The 21571-nt window shown below is 38.6% G+C and overlaps 1 protein-coding gene and 1 long non-coding RNA gene across 3 annotated transcripts in view; one reads left to right on the forward strand and one right to left on the reverse strand.

Moving 5' to 3' along the window:
* LOC134803253 (transferrin-like) overlaps positions 1-6691 on the forward strand; it is a 43083-nt gene extending 36392 nt beyond the window's left edge. Inside the window, exons 12-17 of one of the 2 annotated variants that reach the window (XM_063775985.1) lie at positions 1427-1569; positions 2053-2110; positions 2646-2759; positions 3349-3490; positions 4105-4191; positions 5220-6691. In XM_063775985.1, the coding sequence (XP_063632055.1) occupies positions 1427-1569; positions 2053-2110; positions 2646-2759; positions 3349-3490; positions 4105-4191; positions 5220-5562 (887 nt within the window). In that variant the 3' untranslated portion in view covers positions 5563-6691. The remainder of the gene's footprint in view (positions 1-1426; positions 1570-2052; positions 2111-2645; positions 2760-3348; positions 3491-4104; positions 4192-5219) is intronic. The other variant, XM_063775986.1, reaches the window with a different exon arrangement.
* The window catches only part of LOC134803477 (uncharacterized), a 57741-nt gene extending 36829 nt beyond the window's left edge, over positions 1-20912 (reverse strand). The window contains exons 1-2 of the long non-coding RNA XR_010145988.1: positions 20848-20912; positions 17975-18220 (exon numbers count right to left, since the gene is read on the reverse strand). This is a non-coding gene — a long non-coding RNA (uncharacterized LOC134803477). The remainder of the gene's footprint in view (positions 1-17974; positions 18221-20847) is intronic.
* Positions 20913-21571: the final 659 nt, after the last annotated feature.

Genomic DNA, 21571 nt, shown 5'->3' on the forward strand with positions numbered 1-21571 from the left:
AGGGACAATGGGTAGAGTTAGGGTAGAATCACACACTCATTTGTTTATTAGGGTCCTTTTTAGTTCTGGTTTATACAATTGATATGGTTGATATATATTTCTCTTTAATGGTTTAAAAATATGGTTTCTTAATCTTAAAATACGAGTGTTTAAAAGGTGAAGGGTTCATCTGCCTAAATCTTCCTAATTTCTAATTTATATGGGGATCATTAACGGCTTATAAATTTTTATTTTTCATTTCTGGTTGTCTGGTGTAGGGACGAAGTACTGAGTAATACAATCAGGTATTTACAACATAATCTCTTAATTATCAATCTGGATCTAGGAACGCAGACTATTCTGGGATTGAAGAACGGTTTGCTTTAGGTAATCTTTGTCAGGCAAGAGCAGTACAAAGGATACATTGAGTGAATACTCAATTTCGGCCTCGATTAAACATAATAATTAGTGAATAAACTCGGTACTTCGTTTATACATCTAGAAAACTAGGAATTCTGTTTAGATTATCAGCTCTGGGAAATGGGACTAAGGGATTAGCATCCCTAGCTTTTGAATATAAAAAAGATAAGTAATTATGATGACTGATGGATACTTTGACACTTCTTTTCATCATCATCTAGGTGCGCTTAGGTTACGAAGTGTTGGTCATAGCCCTTCTGGCTAAACTGGTAGGGTAGGTGTTCCGATTAATACTTGCAAATCGGACTAAGAGCTTCCAGACCTGCATCGGGCGTACGGAGCAGCACGTGTGATTAAATCACACATCGTTTAGAAGATGATAGTTAATTATAATTAATCTTGAAATGCTAGGGTGTAAAAGAGCTTATCTCAGGAGTGCTGCTTCTATGTTATCCCGGAAGCTTAATAGGTGTGGCAGGATTTTACCAACAACATTTTTATATATTTTATATCATCATATATGCTGCAATACTTAAATACATTATAGTAAATTTTACACCATCATTTACGTTGCACTAATAAATTCTGAATAATTTTCTATTTCTCTGAATAATTTTCTTTAGATTATTTCTTACTTCCATAAATAATTATCTTATTACCATAAATATCTGTTCTCAAAATCTAGGTAATAATAAATAAAGTCGAGTCCAAAATTTAGCTGATACTCATTAAAGAATTTGAGGTTACCGCGGTTCACTTCAGAGGGGTCCTAACTACTAGCTAGACGATCACATGGCCATATTTAGGGGTATATCTAAAGGGGGTGTTCATATTACGAGTAGGTAAGTAAGTAGTAAGTAGGTAAGAAGGGGCGGGAGGTACAAAGTTAATCATGTAATCATGACTATGAATCATGTTGCCATGGATGACCATGATAAATAAAAGCGCTTATTCTTTAAGAATAAGAATAATAAGAAATGTTTAGTAATCTGTTCTGTACTTGTGAATAATATATTCTTTATTTTAGCCTACGTGGCGTTCGTGCGAACTGCGCAAGTGCTTGGCGTGCTGGACGACAAAGAATGCGACTACGCCAAGGCTGTGGGGGAATTCTTCGAGGGCGCCTGCGCTCCCGGCGCCCAGGACGCCTCGCACGCCCTCGGCCAGTCGGTGAGTAGCCTTCGGGCTGAATCGCACGAGCGCTTTTAAAACGCGCGTTAAAAAAACGTTTGAATGGCGCTTTTTATCAAGCGTTGTTGGATTTCCGACTTTATACGTTGGTCGTCAAATCGGATTTAGCGTGTGACGGATTCAAGCGCGTTGAAAAAGCGCTCGTTAGGAGGCCTAGAAGCACTAATAGACGGGTGTACCAGACCGCGACCTTGGTAAGGGCAAGTACGGGCCGAGGTCTGCTAGATCAAGTGGAAGATCGCCGTACATCAATGACGCAGCTATGAATGAAAGCGAGAAACAGATAGCTGATCGACAAAGGTCGCGGTCCGGTACGCCCATCTGTTACGGCATTTATCAGGCGCAAGTCGTGCTAATTCTTAGTTACTTGCCATTTTTCTCACAGCCGACATCCGGACATTTTTATCCACAAATGAATGTTTGTTTTAAGAATTGTATTAAGATGTGTCCTTCTCATTTCAGAACTACAACGTCACAAATCTCTGCACTCTTTGCAAGGCTCCTAACGCCGCTAGCAACTGTAAGATTTTTTTTTATTACTCATCTTTCTTTTGTTGTGTACTCGCGCGCGACTCCATACATCTTGCGCGACTTCATGTATGAACTCGCCCGCGAGAACGCAACTCATGCTAGACGGTCTGATGCATCTACAATTTGTACAATTTTTGAAGTGAAACTTCTTTAGCGGCACTGTGCACTTTTTGAGGTGGGGAAAAAATGTTAAACTCGAGACAGCGTAAGGCGTAAGGCGTAACCCTCTCGTTCTACCGCGCGGCAAAAATGTATGCCTGAGCCTGCTGTTTCGTTTAGGCGGCGCAAGGCGCTTGCGTGACGTCACGTGTGACGCACAATGTAATTGTGTTTTTTTATTTAAATGCCATCTAGTGAGTTTCCCTCAAACTGGTATTAATATAACTGTAGTACTCACAGTGATGTGCTTAGGAGTTTCAAGTAATGCGATGAAATAACGCTAGATGGCGTTAACCTCAATTATACATAGTGCTGCAGACATTTTGTACTAGATGGCGCTGTTATTATTTTTTTTTTTAATTTAGTTACATGCGGTTGGGACCACTCTAACAACCTGTACTTCGGCAACAACGGCTCCTTGTCTTGCTTGGCTAATAACGACGCGGACGTGATCTTCGTGGATACCACCAATATTACTGGTAAGGATCACTGAGACCGTGCACGTGGACGTAAAGTAGCTAGGTGCACGTGCACATCTACGCACACGCAGTTGCCTAGGTAGTTACTTTTCCATTCATACGTTCTCGCTTTTATACCTCTCGTACTTGTATAACCTTACAGTTTAAAGCAAAGTAGTCTTTATTAGTACCTATAGGGTATTCTCCTACTAGTCAAATCAGTTTCTTTTTTGGAACTGTCAAAACGATATGGATATGAAACATTGGTACACAATGACGTTGACGTCACGGTCAACTCATCTACTTTATTTTACATTTCTATCCGATTTATTAAATAGAACTTGTGTTTAAAAATAACTGCTATCTATGTTTTTCTAATAATTATCTGGTGCTTTATTTCATGCATGGTGTGTAATAATTTATTTTAGATACCTACAGTCAAATATCCTATTACGAAGTAAAATAAAATTGTCCGGCATTTAATTTTATTGAAACGGAAAACTCTTCCAAAGTGTTCGGCGTAACATTAGAAAGATGTAATAACGCGCTACTAGATAGCGCTACTGTCAACAGTGCTGCCATCTCTATTTCTAACCCGTAACCTCCACAGATTACCTGGCCGCCCTGAACCTGCAAGGGTCCCAGTTCCGCGCGATCTGCAGTAACAATACCTTGGCCCTCCAGAACGGAGTCAATGTGGATGAGAATTGCTTGCTGGCTTATGTGGTGGACTCCGAGGTGTTGACTAGAAGGTAAAATTTATGAAGATTTTAGTTCAAACTGGACTTTCTGTCTAGGCTATTCCGTTGAGATTTGGCTAAAGGGCATCATAAAGGGCCATAAAATTCCCAAAATTCAAGGTTTTAACACTTATGTTAGGACTGACAGGTAAAACCTATGCTAGCGTCATCTGTAAAATACTGCGATCGGCCAACCCCACTGTTGCTTCTTTCTGCAGGATGATTCTCTTGAAAGTAGTAAGGAAATTTACAGAATGAAATGCAAAATGAGGGTAAAAGCCACTAAAGAGCGACAGACAGTGAATCTTTTAAAATAAGTATAAATGGAAACCGAAACCGTGATCTTTCCTTTATTTCAAAGCATTGTGCCACCGTTAACACTTAACAGGCTCTCTGTAGAACAAAATTAATTTAGGTAGCTTGTTTTTTTTATAAAGCGCTACTCTGAGATACCTTAAGGAGATGATGGGCAGCAAATACACTCAATACTCACGGAAGCGATTAGAAATCAACTCTATTTCCTACACTATAGGTTCAAATTTCACTGGAATGTTTTGGATTCCTTGTGTGGCTGGGCCTTAGGGCTTTGAATGCGAAGTGTTCCTAGTGTAGTTTTCTCATTTAAGGGCTACTCTTAAACGCCCTGCGCGGCCGGTGAAGCCCACAAACCACACACATATCACGCACCCACCGCCACTGAGGCCGGTCTATGTGTACGTATTTAATATTCATATTGTAGCATATTTTAGATGTCGCTTGAACTAAGATTGATATATTGTGGCAGCGATTTTGTGACTGTGGCTTCCCGTTGATTCTAGGAATTTTTGGGCTGTAATGTATTGTATCTGGGGCTGGCATAATCATGTAACTGATTTAAGTCCCTAAATAATATCTAGCTCTATTTTTATATCCCAGACACCCAATTTATTGATCTTGTACAAATTTGGACCATGCAACTTTTGAAAATGACATGTCTTTTTAATACCTGGGATATGAAAACAAGGATTAATCGAATTAATAAACTAACCGAGACCTCGTAACACATACTATGAAGTAGCATTCTGTGGTTTGTTGGCGAAAGCATTGGGCCTCATTCACACGAACGCTTTATCAACGCGCGTTAAAAAAGCGTTTGAATGACACAAATCAAATGGATACATGTGTATTTATTCACTCGATGGCGGTGGCGCTTTTTATCAAGCGTTGTTGGATTTTAGACTTTACACCTTGGTAGTTAAATCGAATTTAGCGTGCAGACAGATTCAAGCGCTTTTTAACGCGCGTTGAAATAGCGCTCGTCCGAATGGGGCCTTAACATTCTTATTAACATATCTTTAGTAGACGTTCGTCTAAGCTAACTCTGCTGCGCCGACTTGAAAAAAGAAACCGTAGTAATACCACTAGAAACGTCATATCTTCATAGAAAACGAAATAATTTAGATAGACTCTAGAAAGAAAATTATAAGGTGCATATAGTCAATACTAATAAAATACGGGATACGTCAAACTTTCATAGATTTTAACCGTTTTTGGTGGCACTTTCACACTCAAAGTATACAAAGCTTGGTTCAACTATATTGTTTTAGTCTTAAACACCAATTTTGTAGTAGAAAAGGTGGCTATTTTGGAAAATGTAGGCGGAAAGATCCGATCACCTGTACAAAATTTAAATTTCGCGTTTCTTACTGACAGATATAGATTTGCTAGACTATATTGACATGGTTAATATAAACTATTTCAGACAAGACGAAGCCTACAACAGTATCAGCGCTCTCCTTGACACCCTTGAAAAGTACTTCGGCTACGCCGCCTCATCAGGCACCCAGCATGTCAACATGGAGATCTTCTCCAGCTTCGATGGCACCCGCGACTTGCTCTTCAAGAACACCGCCGTTGGCTTCTCAGAACCCACCAGAGCTACGACTAACCAGCCTGCTAAGAACTACATTGAGCTGTTCAGCCATTTGCAAGCCTGTACTGGTGCTGGCAACAACATTCCGGTCCCTGGATTGGCTAACAGGAGCTTCTATTCCATTCTGACTCTGGTTTTGTCTGCGCTGCTTACGCGTTTCATTGTTTATTAAGCTGTCAGGTCCGTTAGTCTATAAGGGGTTATTGCAACTATTTTCGTCGGCCCTCTGATGAGAGGGACAGAGATTATGTTGTTTCCCTGTCCCTCTTAGCAGCATGATAGAAGAAAGTGTCCGACGAAAGGATAGGTAATAATCCCAATAATAGTCTATTAGCTTTTTATGCAAAAAGCATCAAGTATTCTGCAGACTATCCAGGTCTTTGGCATTATTCCATATTTCAACTGCAGTCTGCACTACAGTAGGTACTTACAATTGCACAAACCAAATTTCCAGATTATAATTAATCAGAATTTCTGTACGATGCCAGAAATCGAAGATTTCTTGTTTGTATGGGACATTGATGGTATATAGAACATCGGCAATATGGATATAGACTAACGTAATCCATCGGACGTTTGCCGAGTCAAGAGTAGTGGTACTAAGACACACCAAGCTACGTTCTGTGAACGTTTGCTTGAGTAAAGATACAGGTGTGCAACTGAAAATACTTGAGTTGCGTTTCAATGAAATTTTCGATTCATTTAGAGGTCTAGTTAAGTAGCCTGGTTTGTTTTAGTTAAAGATTAGGTAGGTACAATGATTTATTTTCATTTAAGTGAGTTTTGATCTAATCAAAAGTAGGTAGACTATAGGATGCGAGTAATTTGTTTCTTTTACCTATTTTTATGTGCAATTACAGATACCTAGAACAAATTATTTTATTAATTTAATTGTTCAATTTAGAATTTTACACATCTACAGGGAACATGTATATCAAACATATATCTAATGTTACTTTAATAAGAGCTAAAATAAATGGGGTTAAAACTCCCACTGGCTCGCGGCTTATTTTTTTCAAAACACAATGGCCCACAGCGCTTCATTTTTTTTTAAATACACTTTTCTTTGTCCATACTGAATTATCACGTTGTAATACTAATTATTTACTTGGTGTACCTATTTATTGTAGTTATTTCGGTGGTAAAATATGATAGTTGAACTTGTAGGCATAATGTTTATGTTATAAGGTCTTATTTATACTTCTTTTACGATCAAAACTGCCGTTCGCTAGAAATTTATTTTAAGTAACTGTTAAGTTTAAGTACACTTTAAATATCTTCAAAATATATATAAAAAACAATACCAAATTAATATTACATATTCTGTTAACAGTTGAAATGAAATAAAATTTAAAAATAAAACCAATAAGCATCCTTACTGGAAATAGTACTTTATTTTTCGTGGGTGCAAAAACTAGATGGCGTTGTCAATTAAAGTTAAAAAGCCATCTGATAGCGATACTCTTAGTGCCATCACGATCATGGTGTAAGACATTTAATAAAATCAAGAACAGTTTTACATGAATACTTGTACTTAATTAAGAAATAAAGTGTGATTGAATTTTTATCTTTATGAATAAAGTATTTTTTGTAGAAATGTGCGTTTGATTTATTATTTGTTTTTATTATAGGGCAAAATCCAACGAACGAGAATAACAACTTTTCATTATCAAACATCGTTTTTTTTACAGTAAAATTTTGTACGTCGTGATTAATTAATTTAAATGATTTGGGAAAGTTCGCACTACACTGTTTATATACAGTGGTATTATCATATTATGTTAGTACTTATATTAATTTTACGATAATCTGTATTTGTGATTTTTTTCCTAAGAATGAGATCAAAACTAACATAACCAATAATTATTTTATTATAAACACCATCGATAATCTGCGAAGGTTGCGACACGTATCCCTACAAGCAGGGGCCGATTGCATAACAAACTACAACTAATATTACAAGCGGAACTCCTTATTTAATAAGTGAAATTAGAAAAGGAGTTCCGCAGGTAGTAAAAGGTGCGGGGCCGGCCTAAAGATTTACGGCCTCACCGGAACGTTCGTTTGGCATGTACTATAATATCAAGCCATCTATCTATTGCTGACCTGCATACGGTGTATTCGGGTGAATCCAAATACTCGAGTTTGTGGGTAATTCCGACAATGGACTATAATGATGAAATTATGAGTGAATTTTGAAATTAGTTAACCTTCTGAAGTAGTAATAGTAGTAAACTCTTTATTGTACAAAAAGACATATTAATTACAATCGGTGAGTGAAAAAATCAATCATCCCCTATTTTCCTACCCTTAAGGTTGGATTTTTTTTTCCAAATTTATATGGGACCAACTTCGGGGTATACCCTTTCCAATAAAAAAATAATTATCAAAATCGAACATCTCTGTAAAAAGTTATGCGTGGTCATACATAAAAAAAAAAAAAATATATACGCGTCGACTTGAGAACCTCCTCCGTTTTTTTTTTCGTCGGTTGAAAAAAAAATATACGCGTCGACTTGAGAACCTCCTCCGTTTTTTTTTTTCGTCGGTTGAAAAATAACATACAATAATTAGTAAGAAGTACAAAGGCGAACTTATCTCTTCGGGATACTTAATTATTTCTAGGGATGGTACGGATGCAGATTTTTTGACATCCGTGGATGCGGATGCGGATATTTAAAGGCTCACATCCGCGGATGCGGATGCGGATGCGGATGTCAAGATTAGGTACTTAGAAACGTCAAATATTACATTTTTAGTATTTTTTTATTTATAAAAAAAAACGAAGCTTAGTATTTGATCAGAAATATAGGTGCATTATACAGGGTGTCCCGTAAGTGACACGTCACAGTGACACTGGAGGAGAACCAGGCCAAGAGGACCCAAACCAACTTAACATGACCCCAGTAAAAGTGGCACGGTTTTCGAGTTATTGCCAAATTAAGGTTTTTCATGAATTTTGACCGTTTTTAACATTGTTAGTGCCAGTGTGCACTCGGAAAGGTCTCGAAGTTAGTTTTTTTTATGTGTACGGCATCATGAATAGTTAATTAAGATAACAGAATAGGTCTTTCATCGATAAACAATGTAAAATGCAAAAAAGTACTGGTATAATCTTGAATTAAATTCACAGCGAAACATTAATTTCGACTTTGACCACCAGTCGTGAAAAAAATTTACTAGTAAAGTAATGAGCAAATAACGTCAAGCTATTGAGCATGCAAGAAATAGCTCAAAATGTAGTCAATATGATGGGTGCTGAGAAAGGAGCGGCAAAGACTGCAAATCCACCACTGAGGGAGAGAACCATTTTCCATCTCTTTCTTTTAGGCATTCGGCAAATACTGAATAGGCGTTTTTTTATTTCTGTATCCAAAGTTACATAAATCTTAAAATAAATCGTTATTTTTACTAAGTAGCAACGGATTGCAGATTTCCTTGTTTTAAGTTATTTTTTATGAGGCTTACGAAAGATGATAATAATTCATATTTTATTGCAGGAAGGTACATATGTCATACCATTTTTGAATCTGCATAACATGCTCAATAGCTTGACGTTATTTGCTCATTACTTTACTAGTAATTTTTTTTCGCCACAGGTGGTCAAAGTCGAAATTAATGTTTCGCTGTGATTTTAATTTAAGATTAAACCAGTACTTTTTTGCATTTTACATTGTTTATCGATAAAATACCTATTCTGTTATCTAAACTAACTATTCATGATGCCGTACACATAAAAAAAACTAACTTCGAGACCTTTCCGAGTGCACACTGGCACTATCAATGTTAAAAACGGTCAAAATTCATGAAAAACCTTAATTTGGCAATAACTCGAAAACCGTGCCACTTTTACTGGGGTCATGTTAAGTTGGTTTGGGTCCTCTTGGCCTGGTCTACCTCCAGTGTCACTGTTGTACCTCTCGCCCCTTACTTACTTACTTACCATAATATAAACACCCCCTTTATATTTACCCCTAAAATATGGCCATGTGATCGTCTAGCTAGTAGTTAGGACCCCTCTGAAGTGAACCGCGGTAACTCAAATTCTTTAATGAATATCAGCTAAATTTTGGACTCTGGGTTTATTTATTTTTACCTAGATTTTATGAACAGATATTTATGGTAATAAATTTATGAAAGTAAGTATTAATTTAAAGAAAATCGGACTACAAAAATAGATAAATATTTAGAATTTATTAGTGTAATGTAAATGATGATGTAAAATTTACTATAATGGGTTGTCTATTGTTTGTCCGAAAATTATATAAAATAATACCCATATGCCCGAATTTTATTTACCCGAATTTAATTTGCCCGAATTGTTTGTTTACCATAAAAATGATGTGACATACTCTTTGTTTACCCGATTATTAGATTCCAGAACGTACGAGTGCCATACGTGTTGTTGTCCATATTATTAATTGTAATAATATTATTTAATAGAATATTTAACCTCACCTAACCCACTTTTCCAGTAGTATTTCTTTTCTGTAAGGGTCGCAGTTCAAACCTAACCTAACCCATTTTTCCAGTAGCATTTGGTTTCTGTAAGGGTCGCAATTAAAACCTAACCTAATTAACCCACTTTTCTGATAGTATTTCTTTTCTGTAAGGGTCGCAGTTCAAACCTAACCTAACCTACTTTTCTAGTAGCATTTATTTTCTGTATGGGTCGCAGTTCAAACCTAACCTAACCCACTTTTCCAGTAGCATTTATTTTCTGTAAGGGTTGCAGTTCAAACCTAACCTAACCCACTTTTCCAGTAGCATTACTTTTCTGTAAGGGTCGCAGTTCAAACCTAACCTAACCCATTTTTCTAGTAGTTAGCATTTGGTTTCTGTAAAAAAAAAATATTATGGCTAGTGATAATTATGGCTTACAATGATGATGACAAATGATATTATTGAAATTAATTTTATGGGAAACAAAGTTTCTGGCACGTGACTAATATAGTAAACAATAAGTATTGCATATGTAATTATGGGAAACAATATAATGGCTGTTGACTATTATGTCAAATGATATTATGGCAAATGAAATTCTGGCAAGTGGGTGTATATATGACGATATAAATATATGAAAATATTTTTGGTAACATTCATTCAACACCTATTAAGCTTCCGGGATAACATAGAAGCAGCACTCCTGAGATAAGCTCTTTTACACCCTAGCATTTCAAAGATATTTATAGTTAACTATCATCTTCTAAACTCGCTTCTAAACGATGTGTGATTTAATCACACGTGCTGCTCCGTACGCCCGATGTAGGTCTGGAAGCTCTTAGTCCGATTTGCAAGTATTAATCGGAACACCTACCCTACCAGTTTAGCCAGACGGGCTATGACCAACACTTCGTAACTTAAGCGCACCTAGATGATGATGAAAAGAAGTGTCAAAGTATCCATCAGTCATCATAATTACTTATCTTTTTTATATTCAAAAGCTAGGGATGCTAATCCCTTAATCCCATTCCCCAGAACTGATAATCTAGACAGAATTCCTAGTTCTCTAGATGTATAAACGAAGCACCAACTATGTCAACTATTATGTTTATAGAGGTCGAAATTGAGTATTCACTCAATAAATCCTTTGTACTGCTCTTGCCTGACAAAGGTTCCCTAAAGCAAATCGTTCTTTAATCCCAGAATAGTCTGCGTTCCTAAATCCAGATTGATAATTAAGAGTTTATGTTGTAAATACCTGATTGTATTACTCAGTACCTCGTTCCTACACCAGACAACCAGAAATTAAAAATAGAAATAAAATTTTATTAAACATTAATTCTTTCCCCATATAAATTAGAAATTAGAAAGATTTAGGTAGTTAAACTCTTTACCTTTTAAACACACATATTTTAGAATTAAGAAACCATATTTTAAAACCCTTAAAGATAAATATATATCAACCATTTCAAATTTATAGGCCCTAACTAAAAAAGAACGTTAATAGATATCAAACAAGTGTGTGATTCTACCCTAATCCTACCCTTTGTCCCTAATCTAGTATATTCAAAGCATAGTTCGTTCTTACCATCGACCTAATGCTTTGTAATATACGCAAGTGTTGTCCCTACGAGAAGCTGTAAAGTTCGGCAGGCGAGACCGATAAGGCAACCTACAGGCCAGTGTTTTGTGTAGCTCCCCCTTCTGCGCTCGCAAGCTAGGATGCAGAAAGTAAGCCGGCCCTATTCCGTGTATATAAGTGGATCAGTACCCTAGCACACACACATACTGATCACATGGAAAACTCTGCCGAGACAAAGACTATAAGTGTAATATCAGTCACGACAGAAGCCTTTCCCCGCAACCAGCACTAGCATGAACCGGAGCACCGAAATATATAAATAAATTTAATAGGAGACCTAGTCTCAATTACTGTCGACTTCAGTGGGCAGGATCATGGTATAATAATATACTCCGCCTGGTACTCTATTCCGAGATTCGCGTATGACCTAACTGACACGGGCCTACGTCATCATGCTGTTTACAGGTTCTCAAACTTTAAAATGTGGGAGAATTTTAACCAACGGTGAAAATTATTTTAACGGCATTAATTTTAAGTTATTCATGTAGAAACATAGTAAAATAAAACAAATTTAATGTATTAAATTAAACTTTATTTATCTATACAAGACAAACGTTTGAAAAACTAATTCACAGTTACACATTAATTACCAAGCTTACGACGTGAAAAGTTTGGAAAACACTGCGACTGCTGACACTGAGCGAGAAGGAAATAACAATTAACACGCGTTCGACAAGGATGACGGTCAGGGCATGAAGTTATCTAGATCCGAATTGTCAAATGTGACAGCGCTATCCTGTGTTGCCAGTAATGTAAACAGAATTACCCGAACGTCTGAAATTTCTTTCGTGAATCGGAAGATATTGCTAACAAATAATTAAAAATTACGTGTTATTGTAAAATTTAAGATAAAATACATATAAATGAAAATTATAAATTATAAAGAAATATTTTAACTTATTAACCATAGGTATAATGTACCCATGTAACATGTTATGTTGAAATAAAGTGGCAATGTTATTGTGACGTAGGCGCGTGTCACTCTGGGAATAGAAGACCATGTTTTATTAGACCATGGGCAGGATTTACACCCAATGACGCGCACGTGACGTCCCCACATCCATCTAAACAGCTGGGCCTTGAGACTAGTGAGATAATTCGTCTCTTATGTTGATATAAAAGAGACGCCAAGTCCTCTCAAACTTGGAGCAATAGACTCCTAACCATCCAATCCTTTGGCACCGTTAGGCGGAGTGGATGCTTAGCAGGACAAACTGTCAGTCCAAACAATGATCTGGCTTTTAAAATAGCAAAAATACCTCATAGAAAACACTAAAATAGCTAAGTTATCACAAAATTAAACTAACTCAACAGAAAGGTAAAATTCTCCCAAACACTGTCATCTATATTTAACGTTACGAGAATTTCTTCCCGTAAAACGAAACACAGACACAATTCCAAGCCCCGGCCATGCATTGACATTGTCCCTGCATAACATGACGACACTTAGAACACACAGCGTAGAGAAAACTTCACAATAACTAAAAACCCACACATGGCAGTAAAGAATCTCCACGACAGTCTAAACTTAGCGTTACGACGATCAAAATCCCCGTAAAACCAAGCACAGACACAAATTCTAAGTTTAAATTTACCAGGATAATTCTAAGTAAAAACAAACACATAGAAAAATTAGCGGAGATACTCCACTTACCAGTACTAAATTACACCCGAAAACCAGAGTCACTGCTAGTCCGGTCGAAGAATGAATGCCCAGCCAACGCTCCGCACCGGCTTTTTATACCTTTTACTATGGCGACTGAATGGCGACTGAGTGGCGACTGAGCGGCGACTGAATGGCGACTGAGCGGCGACTGAGCGGCGACTGAATGGCGACTGAACCGGCGACTGAGTGGCGACTGAGTGGCGACCGAGTGGCGACTGAATGGCGACTGAGTGGCGACTGAATCAAAACAAACATACTGGCGACTGAGTGGCGACTGAGTGGCGACTGAATGGCGACTGAGTGGCTACTGAGTGGCGACTGAGTGGCGACCGAGTGGCGACTAAATGGCGACTGAATGGCGACTGAACGGCGACTGAGTGGCGACTGAGTGGCGACCGAGTGGCGACTGAATGGCGACCGAGTGGCGACTGAATGGTGACATAACAAGATAAACATTATTCCAAAAGCACCAGGATACCAGAATTGCAGAAGAGGTTGTTTGTCTTGTAACCTACTATCGACACACAACTGACGAGTCAAGACAAACGTTTACCAAAAGTACCAGGCTACCAGAACTAAGGAAGAGGTCTTTTGCCTCGTGCCTTGTAACGAAGCTCGATTCAGGAAGAAAGATCATAAGCTGCATTTTGTTTACTAAGCCATATTCCTTAAATATTAACGTTCACAATTGCTTACTGCAAAGTATAAATCATGTCCCTTTCACTTACGCAATTTAAAGAAAGACGGAGTCATTTTTAATGGCGTCTACGCACACATAGGCAGTAGTAGATAGTCAAGTCCGAGTAGATTATGATAAAAGGGGAACGTTCGAAAACTCATCACATACGAATATGCAAGCATTATTTTAATTTGAGATATTTTAAGTTTATTTCTGAATAACGTCCCTGTATTGAAGTATTTTATGTTTGTTAGTGACAAATATATTATTTAAGACATTCGGAATTTAGAGGATTAATTATTATAATATTTTAATTATTTATTTAATATATTTAATTCAGATAACAAGATCCATACTTCATAATTTAATTAAACTAAAACTATTTCTTAAATAACTTAAATAACTAAATTAGCACCTCTATTATGCACCTTAATTATCTTACGAGTTTTAGATTCTATGTTCCGAAAATGTAGCAGGGCATCAGCGTAACGGAACGTCAAGCTGTCAATAATGTCACTGTCAACTCAATACTTATTGTTGTTGGTTGTTTTCTGGACTTCCGGTTCGAGCGCCATCTTGATGGCACGCTGCGAGATTAATTGATTCTTTTTTTGCACGTTTAACCATCATTTTGGAGTCGACGGCCGGTTGTCCACGTGTTTCTTGTAAAGCCCGCTATCGCTTTACAAGAGCTAAATCACCGTACACTGTCTTGTACTAACCGTACAATTTCAATCGTTTTACCCTGCTACTACGACCTTGACACTGGCGAAATAGCCCCAATGGGCTGAAGCCATAATTTTAAAAGAATGAATGAAATGGTTGTTTTCTGAAGGCTTATTTTGTTTATTTCTAAGCTAAAATAAGGATTAATTAAACAAAAACGCATCTGATAAATAATGAAACATGGAATCAAGTGCTTCAAGTTTCAATTGTTAGAATATTCACTGGAATCATGAACGAAATATGCGACTGCAAGGGACATTAGTATTACAAGGTATTTCCTACTATTTTATGTGTTTTGTAATGAAACATGAGGCCAATACTAGGCAATAGGCATACGACTAGTCACACTGTGACGTTTCACTTATGGGACACCCTGTATTTATAAACAGTAACTTGGCCGACTTTTCTGGATCTAGATGATTTCGTTACAGGTAATGACGAAATTACCTAGCACTTACGCCGCCGCTAAGACGTTCCTGTACCGACTTGTTCGACATGCGCATCCGCATACTTAAGCTCCGCATCTATTTTATGTGCGGATGTGGATGTTGAAAATAATGCGGATGTTCCGCGATTGCTGATGCGGATGCGGATGTTCACAACATCCCTGCTTATTTCTTCGGGTAAGTATTCGGTCTTACCCGAATATAGTTACCTACTTTATGTAAACATTTAATGCCACAATGTATGTATATAATTTATAGTTGGTCAAGTAGATCTTGTCAGTAGAAAAAGGCGGCAAATTTGAAAAATCTAGACGCGAAGGGATATCGTCTTTGAATTTCGCGCATTTTTCTACTGACAAGATTTGCTTGGCCATCTATAATTAAGCATGCTGCTGTAAAATGAGAGAGTATCTTTGATTGTATGGAAGCGGGTTAGTGTGACTCTTGATATTTTAAATAAAATCCATTCCAACGAAAACAAACACAATTATAATACCAAGCTTCCAATGGCTACGATGTCTACTAACCTTTAAGCAGGATGTACGCTAGTTTGCACCGATGCGCTAAAGTAAAATACTTAATTTATCTTAATTACACGTGTTTTAATAGATACAGACTAGAGATGGGCCGAATATGGACTTTGCCGAATACGAATTTATTCGTATGGCAAAAATACAATCGTTCATAATATGATATACGAGTATAGTATATTATAGCAGTACGCCCAATTGCTGGATCCATTGGGTGACATTGTTGTCTAGGGTGAACAAGTCCCCGGGGTTGCCCTGGTATTTGGTGAGTGGGCATTCGCGGATAATGTGGTCCATGCTCTGCACCGCAGCCCCGCATTCGCATGCTGGCGACTCTCTCCAGCCACATCTGTGCAGGAACTCACGACTTCTACCCCAACCCGTTCGTAGGCGATTTAACTGGCACCAATTTCGTCTGGGTAGTGAGAAGCCTGCTGGTTTTTCTAGAGGGTCGATGTTTGTCATTAGGTTGGCGGGCAAGTTCTCGTTCCATTCGTGGGCCCATCTCTCATTAACGTCGAAGGAGGTGTTTAAGAGTATCGAGGCAGTCTTATGTGGCGGTTGACGTGAAATCAGCCGGTTGGGTGGAGGGTTCTTGAGATCGTCGTAGGCGGGTAGATTTGGGTTGGCCAGAATCTTCTGAGCTTCTCGGACCAAAGCATGTTGCCTTCTTAAGTGCGGAGGAGCTATGTGGCTCAGCACAGGTAGCCACTCTACGGGGGTGCTCTTGATGGTTCCTGTTATGCATCTCATAGCTTGTCTCAGTTGCACATCCACCCGATGCACATGCGCACTGTTGAGCCACACCGGCGCGCAGTACTCTGCTGTTGAGTACACCAAGCTGAGGCAGGTGGTTCGAAGGACATCAGCATTTGCTCCCCAAGTAGTACCCGATAGCTTGTGCAGGATATTATTTCGGGTTTGGAGTTTCTTACCCAGCTTTTCTATATGTGGCGCGTACGTAAGGCTGCGGTCGAGGGTCACGCCCAGGTACTTAGGCGTTGGGTTGTACTGTATAGTTTTCCCTGAGAATGTTATATGAGGTTGGTACTTTACCCGCCGAATACGAATATTCGGTTCAGATCATACGAATATTCGGCCGAATATTCGGCTGGGCTAAAAAACTGCCTAAAACGTTGAAAACAAATTCATACGGGTCTGCGATCTCCAGTCCTTGTGTTTTTAACCTTTCCCTTCTGGACCGGCCGGGAATGTTTAAAAAATCGGGCAATTGCGAGTCGGACTCGCGCACGAAGGGTTCCGTACCATAATGCAAAAAACGGCAAAAAAAAACGGTCACCCATCCAAGTACTGACCCCGCCCGACGTTGCTTAACTTCGGTCAAAAATCACGTTTGTTGTATGGGAGCCCCACTTAAATCTTTATTTTATTCTGTTTTTAGTATTTGTTGTTATAGCGGCAACAGAAATACATCATCTGTGAAAATTTCAACTGTCTAGCTATCACGGTTCGTGAGATACAGCCTGGTGACAGACAGACGGACGGACGGACGGACAGCGGAGTCTTAGTAATAGGGTCCCGTTTTACCCTTTAGGTACGGAACCGTCTCATGCCTGACCGCGAAGTGCGCCAGCTAGCGTACGCTCTTAAAAAAGAATTTGTTTATTCGGTAAATATTCGGCTGTTCGAACCGAACTATTCGGCCGAATACGAACATTGAAAAATATGCCGAATACCAGAAATGTGACCGATGTCGAACATTAATAAGAGTTGCGACGATTGTATAGTAATATATTTGTGTGAAGAATAACGCATGTGATAAACTGCAGATGTGTGGAATAAATATTGTGTAGAATCGCTACTAGGTAGAGTCAAGATTGTGCTGAAATAATGACTGTGAAGAATAACGCTCGTGATAAACTTCAGCTGCGTGGAATTCATATTGTGTAGAATCGCGACTAGGTGGAAACAATAATGGCATAAACATCTCATAATCCATAATTACCGAATATTCGGCCCATCTCTAATACAGACCAATATTTTCAATATCTTTATCCGCCGCCGCCGTTGAAATTATTTTTTTCGGATCCTGTTACTGGTGCCCATGGTGTCGTTATTGTTGTTGATCGTGTGTGTTTTGTCGGTGATGTTGCTACTGTTGGTGTTTCTGGTGTTGTTGTTAATGCCGGTGTTGTAGGTGTTGGTGTTGTTGCTGTTGTTGGCGTTGTTAATACCGTTGTTTTTGATGTTGTCGATGCCGTTGTTGTTGGTGTCGGTGTTGTAGCTATTGCTGGTGCTGTTGTTGTTACTGTTGTTGTTGGTGTAGTTTGTTCGTTTATTGTTATTGAGGGTGTAGATTTTACAACTTCTTTAGTAGTTAGTTCTTCGGTAGATGTTTTGAACGTAGGTTCAGTTATTTTTTTAGTAGCTACAGTAGTAGTGGTCCGAGGTTTAGTAAAAGTAGGAGTAGATTTAGGAGTAGAAGTAGTACTTTTAGATGTAGGTGATTTTCTTGATTTTGAATCGAGCAGTTGGTTATCTGGATTTTTCAATGGTTGTTTCGTAGAAGGATCATTTGGCCTATTTAAAATTACTCGGAGGATGCTCTGCGGGATCCAGTGTCCAGGGTACTCGGACTCCACAGGGTTCGATATGAACACAAGGGGGTCATTTTTAACATCATTCTGAAGGGGAGCCGCTGCTACTATAGCAATCGCAAGTAGTAGACTGGCAAACACTGCAACATAATAACGATTATTTAATAATAATTGTAGAACCGTAATACAAACTTAATACTTAAGTACCTTATAAAATAACTAAAACTAAACCTAAGTAAAAAAAACAACGGGTTGCACTCCGGGAGTGCCGGCAGAAGTGAAAACTCAATGACATTGTAACAATTTTTCGGTCACGTGTCCGTCTTACGTCTTACGAATCTTACGGTCACGTGACCTGTCGCGAGTTTAACATTTTTTCCCCATCACAAAAAGTGCACAGCGCCGCTAAAGAAGTTTTCACTTCAATAAATATCCCTAAAACCTACCTTCAAAGCCTAGCATTCCCGCGCTGTATAGCGATGGCAATCCTTTGCCCGAGAAACCTGCCTGTGCGAGTCCCATTGTTGCCTCCCTAAATCCTACGTCCTACTCTAATGATGTGCTCATGTAGGTATAAATATATTCAAAATAATATTCCTTGCGTCTTTGACAATCTTCATGCATTTTTAGGTAAAATCGTTTTTAGGGTTCCGTAGCCAAATGGCAAAAAACGGAACCCTTATGGATTCGTCATGTCTGTCTGTCTGTCTGTCCGTCCGTATGTCACAGCCACTTTTTTCCGAAACTATAAGAACTATACTGTTGAAATTTAGTAAATAGATGTATTCTATAAACCGCATTAACATTTTCACACAAAAATAGAAAAAAAAACAAAAAATTTTGGGGGTTCCCCATACTTAGAACTGAAACACAAAAAAATTGTTTTCATCAAACCCATAGATGTGGGGTATTTATGGATAGGTCTTCAAAAATGATATTAGAAACCTCAATGTTTCTAATATCATTTTTTTTCTAAACTGAATAGTTTGCGCGAGAGACACTTCCAAAGTGGTAAAATTTGTCGCCCCCCCCCCCCCCCATGTAACTTCTAAAATAAGATAATGATAAAACTAAAAAATATATATGACGTAAGTACCATGCAAACTTCCGCCAAAAATTGGTTTGAATACTAATAGGTAATATAAATATTGGTTTTTTAATACGTCATAAATCGTAAACCGCAATTTTATTATGTTACTTGCTGCTACGGAACCCTTCATGGGCGAGTCTGACTCGCACTTGGCCGCTTTTTTTTATTATAGCGGGAAGGAGAGAGGTATCCACTTGACAAGTTGTTTCCACTTCAATTTTTTTTCTTAACTACTTAAGCTTAGTTGCATTCTAAGTTTCATACGTTCTTGATTGACAATAAATTTTAGAAATTTCGTAGGGAAATGAATCGTACAATCAATGTCAACTAGCCTACTGCATGTTTCCACAAATACATTAATAAACAATTTATTATATAATAAATATGAGGTACTTAATCATTTATTTACATACAATATATATACAGTGGTACTACTAAACTAAATTAATAACTAGCTTAAATCTAAGGCGGCATTTCCTCGCTGTATCGCAATGCTGATACGTTGTGCGAGGTAGCCGCCAGCTCTTCGGTCACCAGTTAACTACGTCAACCAGACGCTTCGCGATTTCTGCGAACAACTTATGCGCGCTGGGACCCCATGGACCTAGAGTTTCAACTCCAAATGGTACAAAATGGTACTCTCTACCGAGGCTCTTATATTTGTTACGTTTTAGAATTTCGGCGCTTTCCGCCGCTCCGCCCGCTTTTACAGTAGTCCGTTGGAGGTGGGACGATGCCAGTGTGTCTACGCAGGTAGCATCCCACACCAACATCCGTCCCAAGCTCCAAGGAACTAAGGACACTCCATCGGGCCTCTTGCCATCATCTCTGATAATGCCAGTCGGCTCAAGAAGAGCAGGCACATTGATGGTGGCAAGAGACCGACGTGTCTCAAAAAACGGCCTGCACTTTTTTGACAAGATAATCCGTGGTGTCCCAGTCGGTCCACGTCCGTGCCACAAGAGCATATGTGTGGCGTACACACCGAAACCCCGAGTCGCAAACCAGTCGCCAGTCTAAGGGAGGCCGGATCCAAGAAAGTACCAGTATTGGGCGAAGGATGGGCATGTAGCCAGTAACCGGCTTCCCGGGCTCCGACCGCCAAAAGCCTCGCGCGGTCTGGACCTGTAGGTACAGTTGTTTAGGAGAGTATTGTAAGTTAAATCACAGTAAACATTATCCCAACTCCTTTGTGAATTTGGGTTGTCTGGAAATTGTTTGCCTGGGCAAGCAATTTTAAAAGCATTTTTGGCGTCCTCAAAGCTCGCGATCTCACAGTTTGTGGGCAAAGCCCTTAAGATATTTCCTATGAGACCAGACGTGCTATGAGTGGACGCCAAAAAGGCTGGGGAAGCCACACTGGAAATTTTGCGAATTCCTAAACCTCCAAACCGAATAGGGAGGGACGCTTGAGACCAGGAAGGCTCACTTAGCTGAATGTTTAGAATCGTCTCTAAACTAATTTTGATCAAATCATCTATGGGCGACAATAAATTTTGATGTTTCCAGAAAGGACAACAGCGTGCTCCGCACGCTCAATACGTAAATTTAGGGACAAAAAGGCAGAATTTAAGAATCACAAGAGCATAATGAGGGCTAATTTCGAGTAAGCGATCCGTGTGACTTTTGAATTTAGTTAAAATTATAATTAATTAATTATTAATTTTAGGTACTTACTTATTTCTGTGCATTAATCGAGTAGTTTAAGTACTACAACATGTAATTATTAAAGAAATATAAAGTCAGCTCAAGAAATTAATGAAATAAACTGAGATTATTAATCATTAAAGCACTTACGATATTGACGAAGTTTCGGTCAATTTAGTATGTTAATGGACAATTAATGCATGAATTGAGCTGATCGAACAAACAGGCAATGTGGGTACGAGACAAGCTACAGAGACTAAACTCTAAAGGCTCGCATTCATAACCCCCACTGACGGCACGGGGTCCACACCGACTGTAGCCATGGAGGTCATGCTAAACCTTCCACCGCTTCACCAACTTACAGCAAGAGGCCACTCTCTCAGCGGTGAGGTTAGGAACCCTTAACATATAAAGGACCCCAGATCTAAAGTATGGAATAAAATATTGTTTCAGTTAAATATCTTGAGATTTTGATATTTTATAGATTTCAGAGTCCTGAACAAAAGTCTCTAGGGGTGCTACCACTGTTTCCGAGTCCCTTTCAGAGTTTCGATGATTTTGTACTAGATAACAAATTATTACGGTTTATACCTAAATAAATAACATTTTTATTTATTATTTATTTATTAATAATATCAGGTCGAGATGAAACAATAATATGTTACACAACGAAGGCCGCAAAAATATCTGACACGATCTTATTTGTAAAGCCATAAGAGCGTGTCACATATTTTTGCTGCCTTCGAAGAGTAAC

The sequence above is a fragment of the Cydia splendana genome, chromosome 26 (assembly GCF_910591565.1).
Source record: "Cydia splendana chromosome 26, ilCydSple1.2, whole genome shotgun sequence".
NCBI classification, from domain to species: Eukaryota; Metazoa; Arthropoda; class Insecta; order Lepidoptera; family Tortricidae; genus Cydia; species Cydia splendana.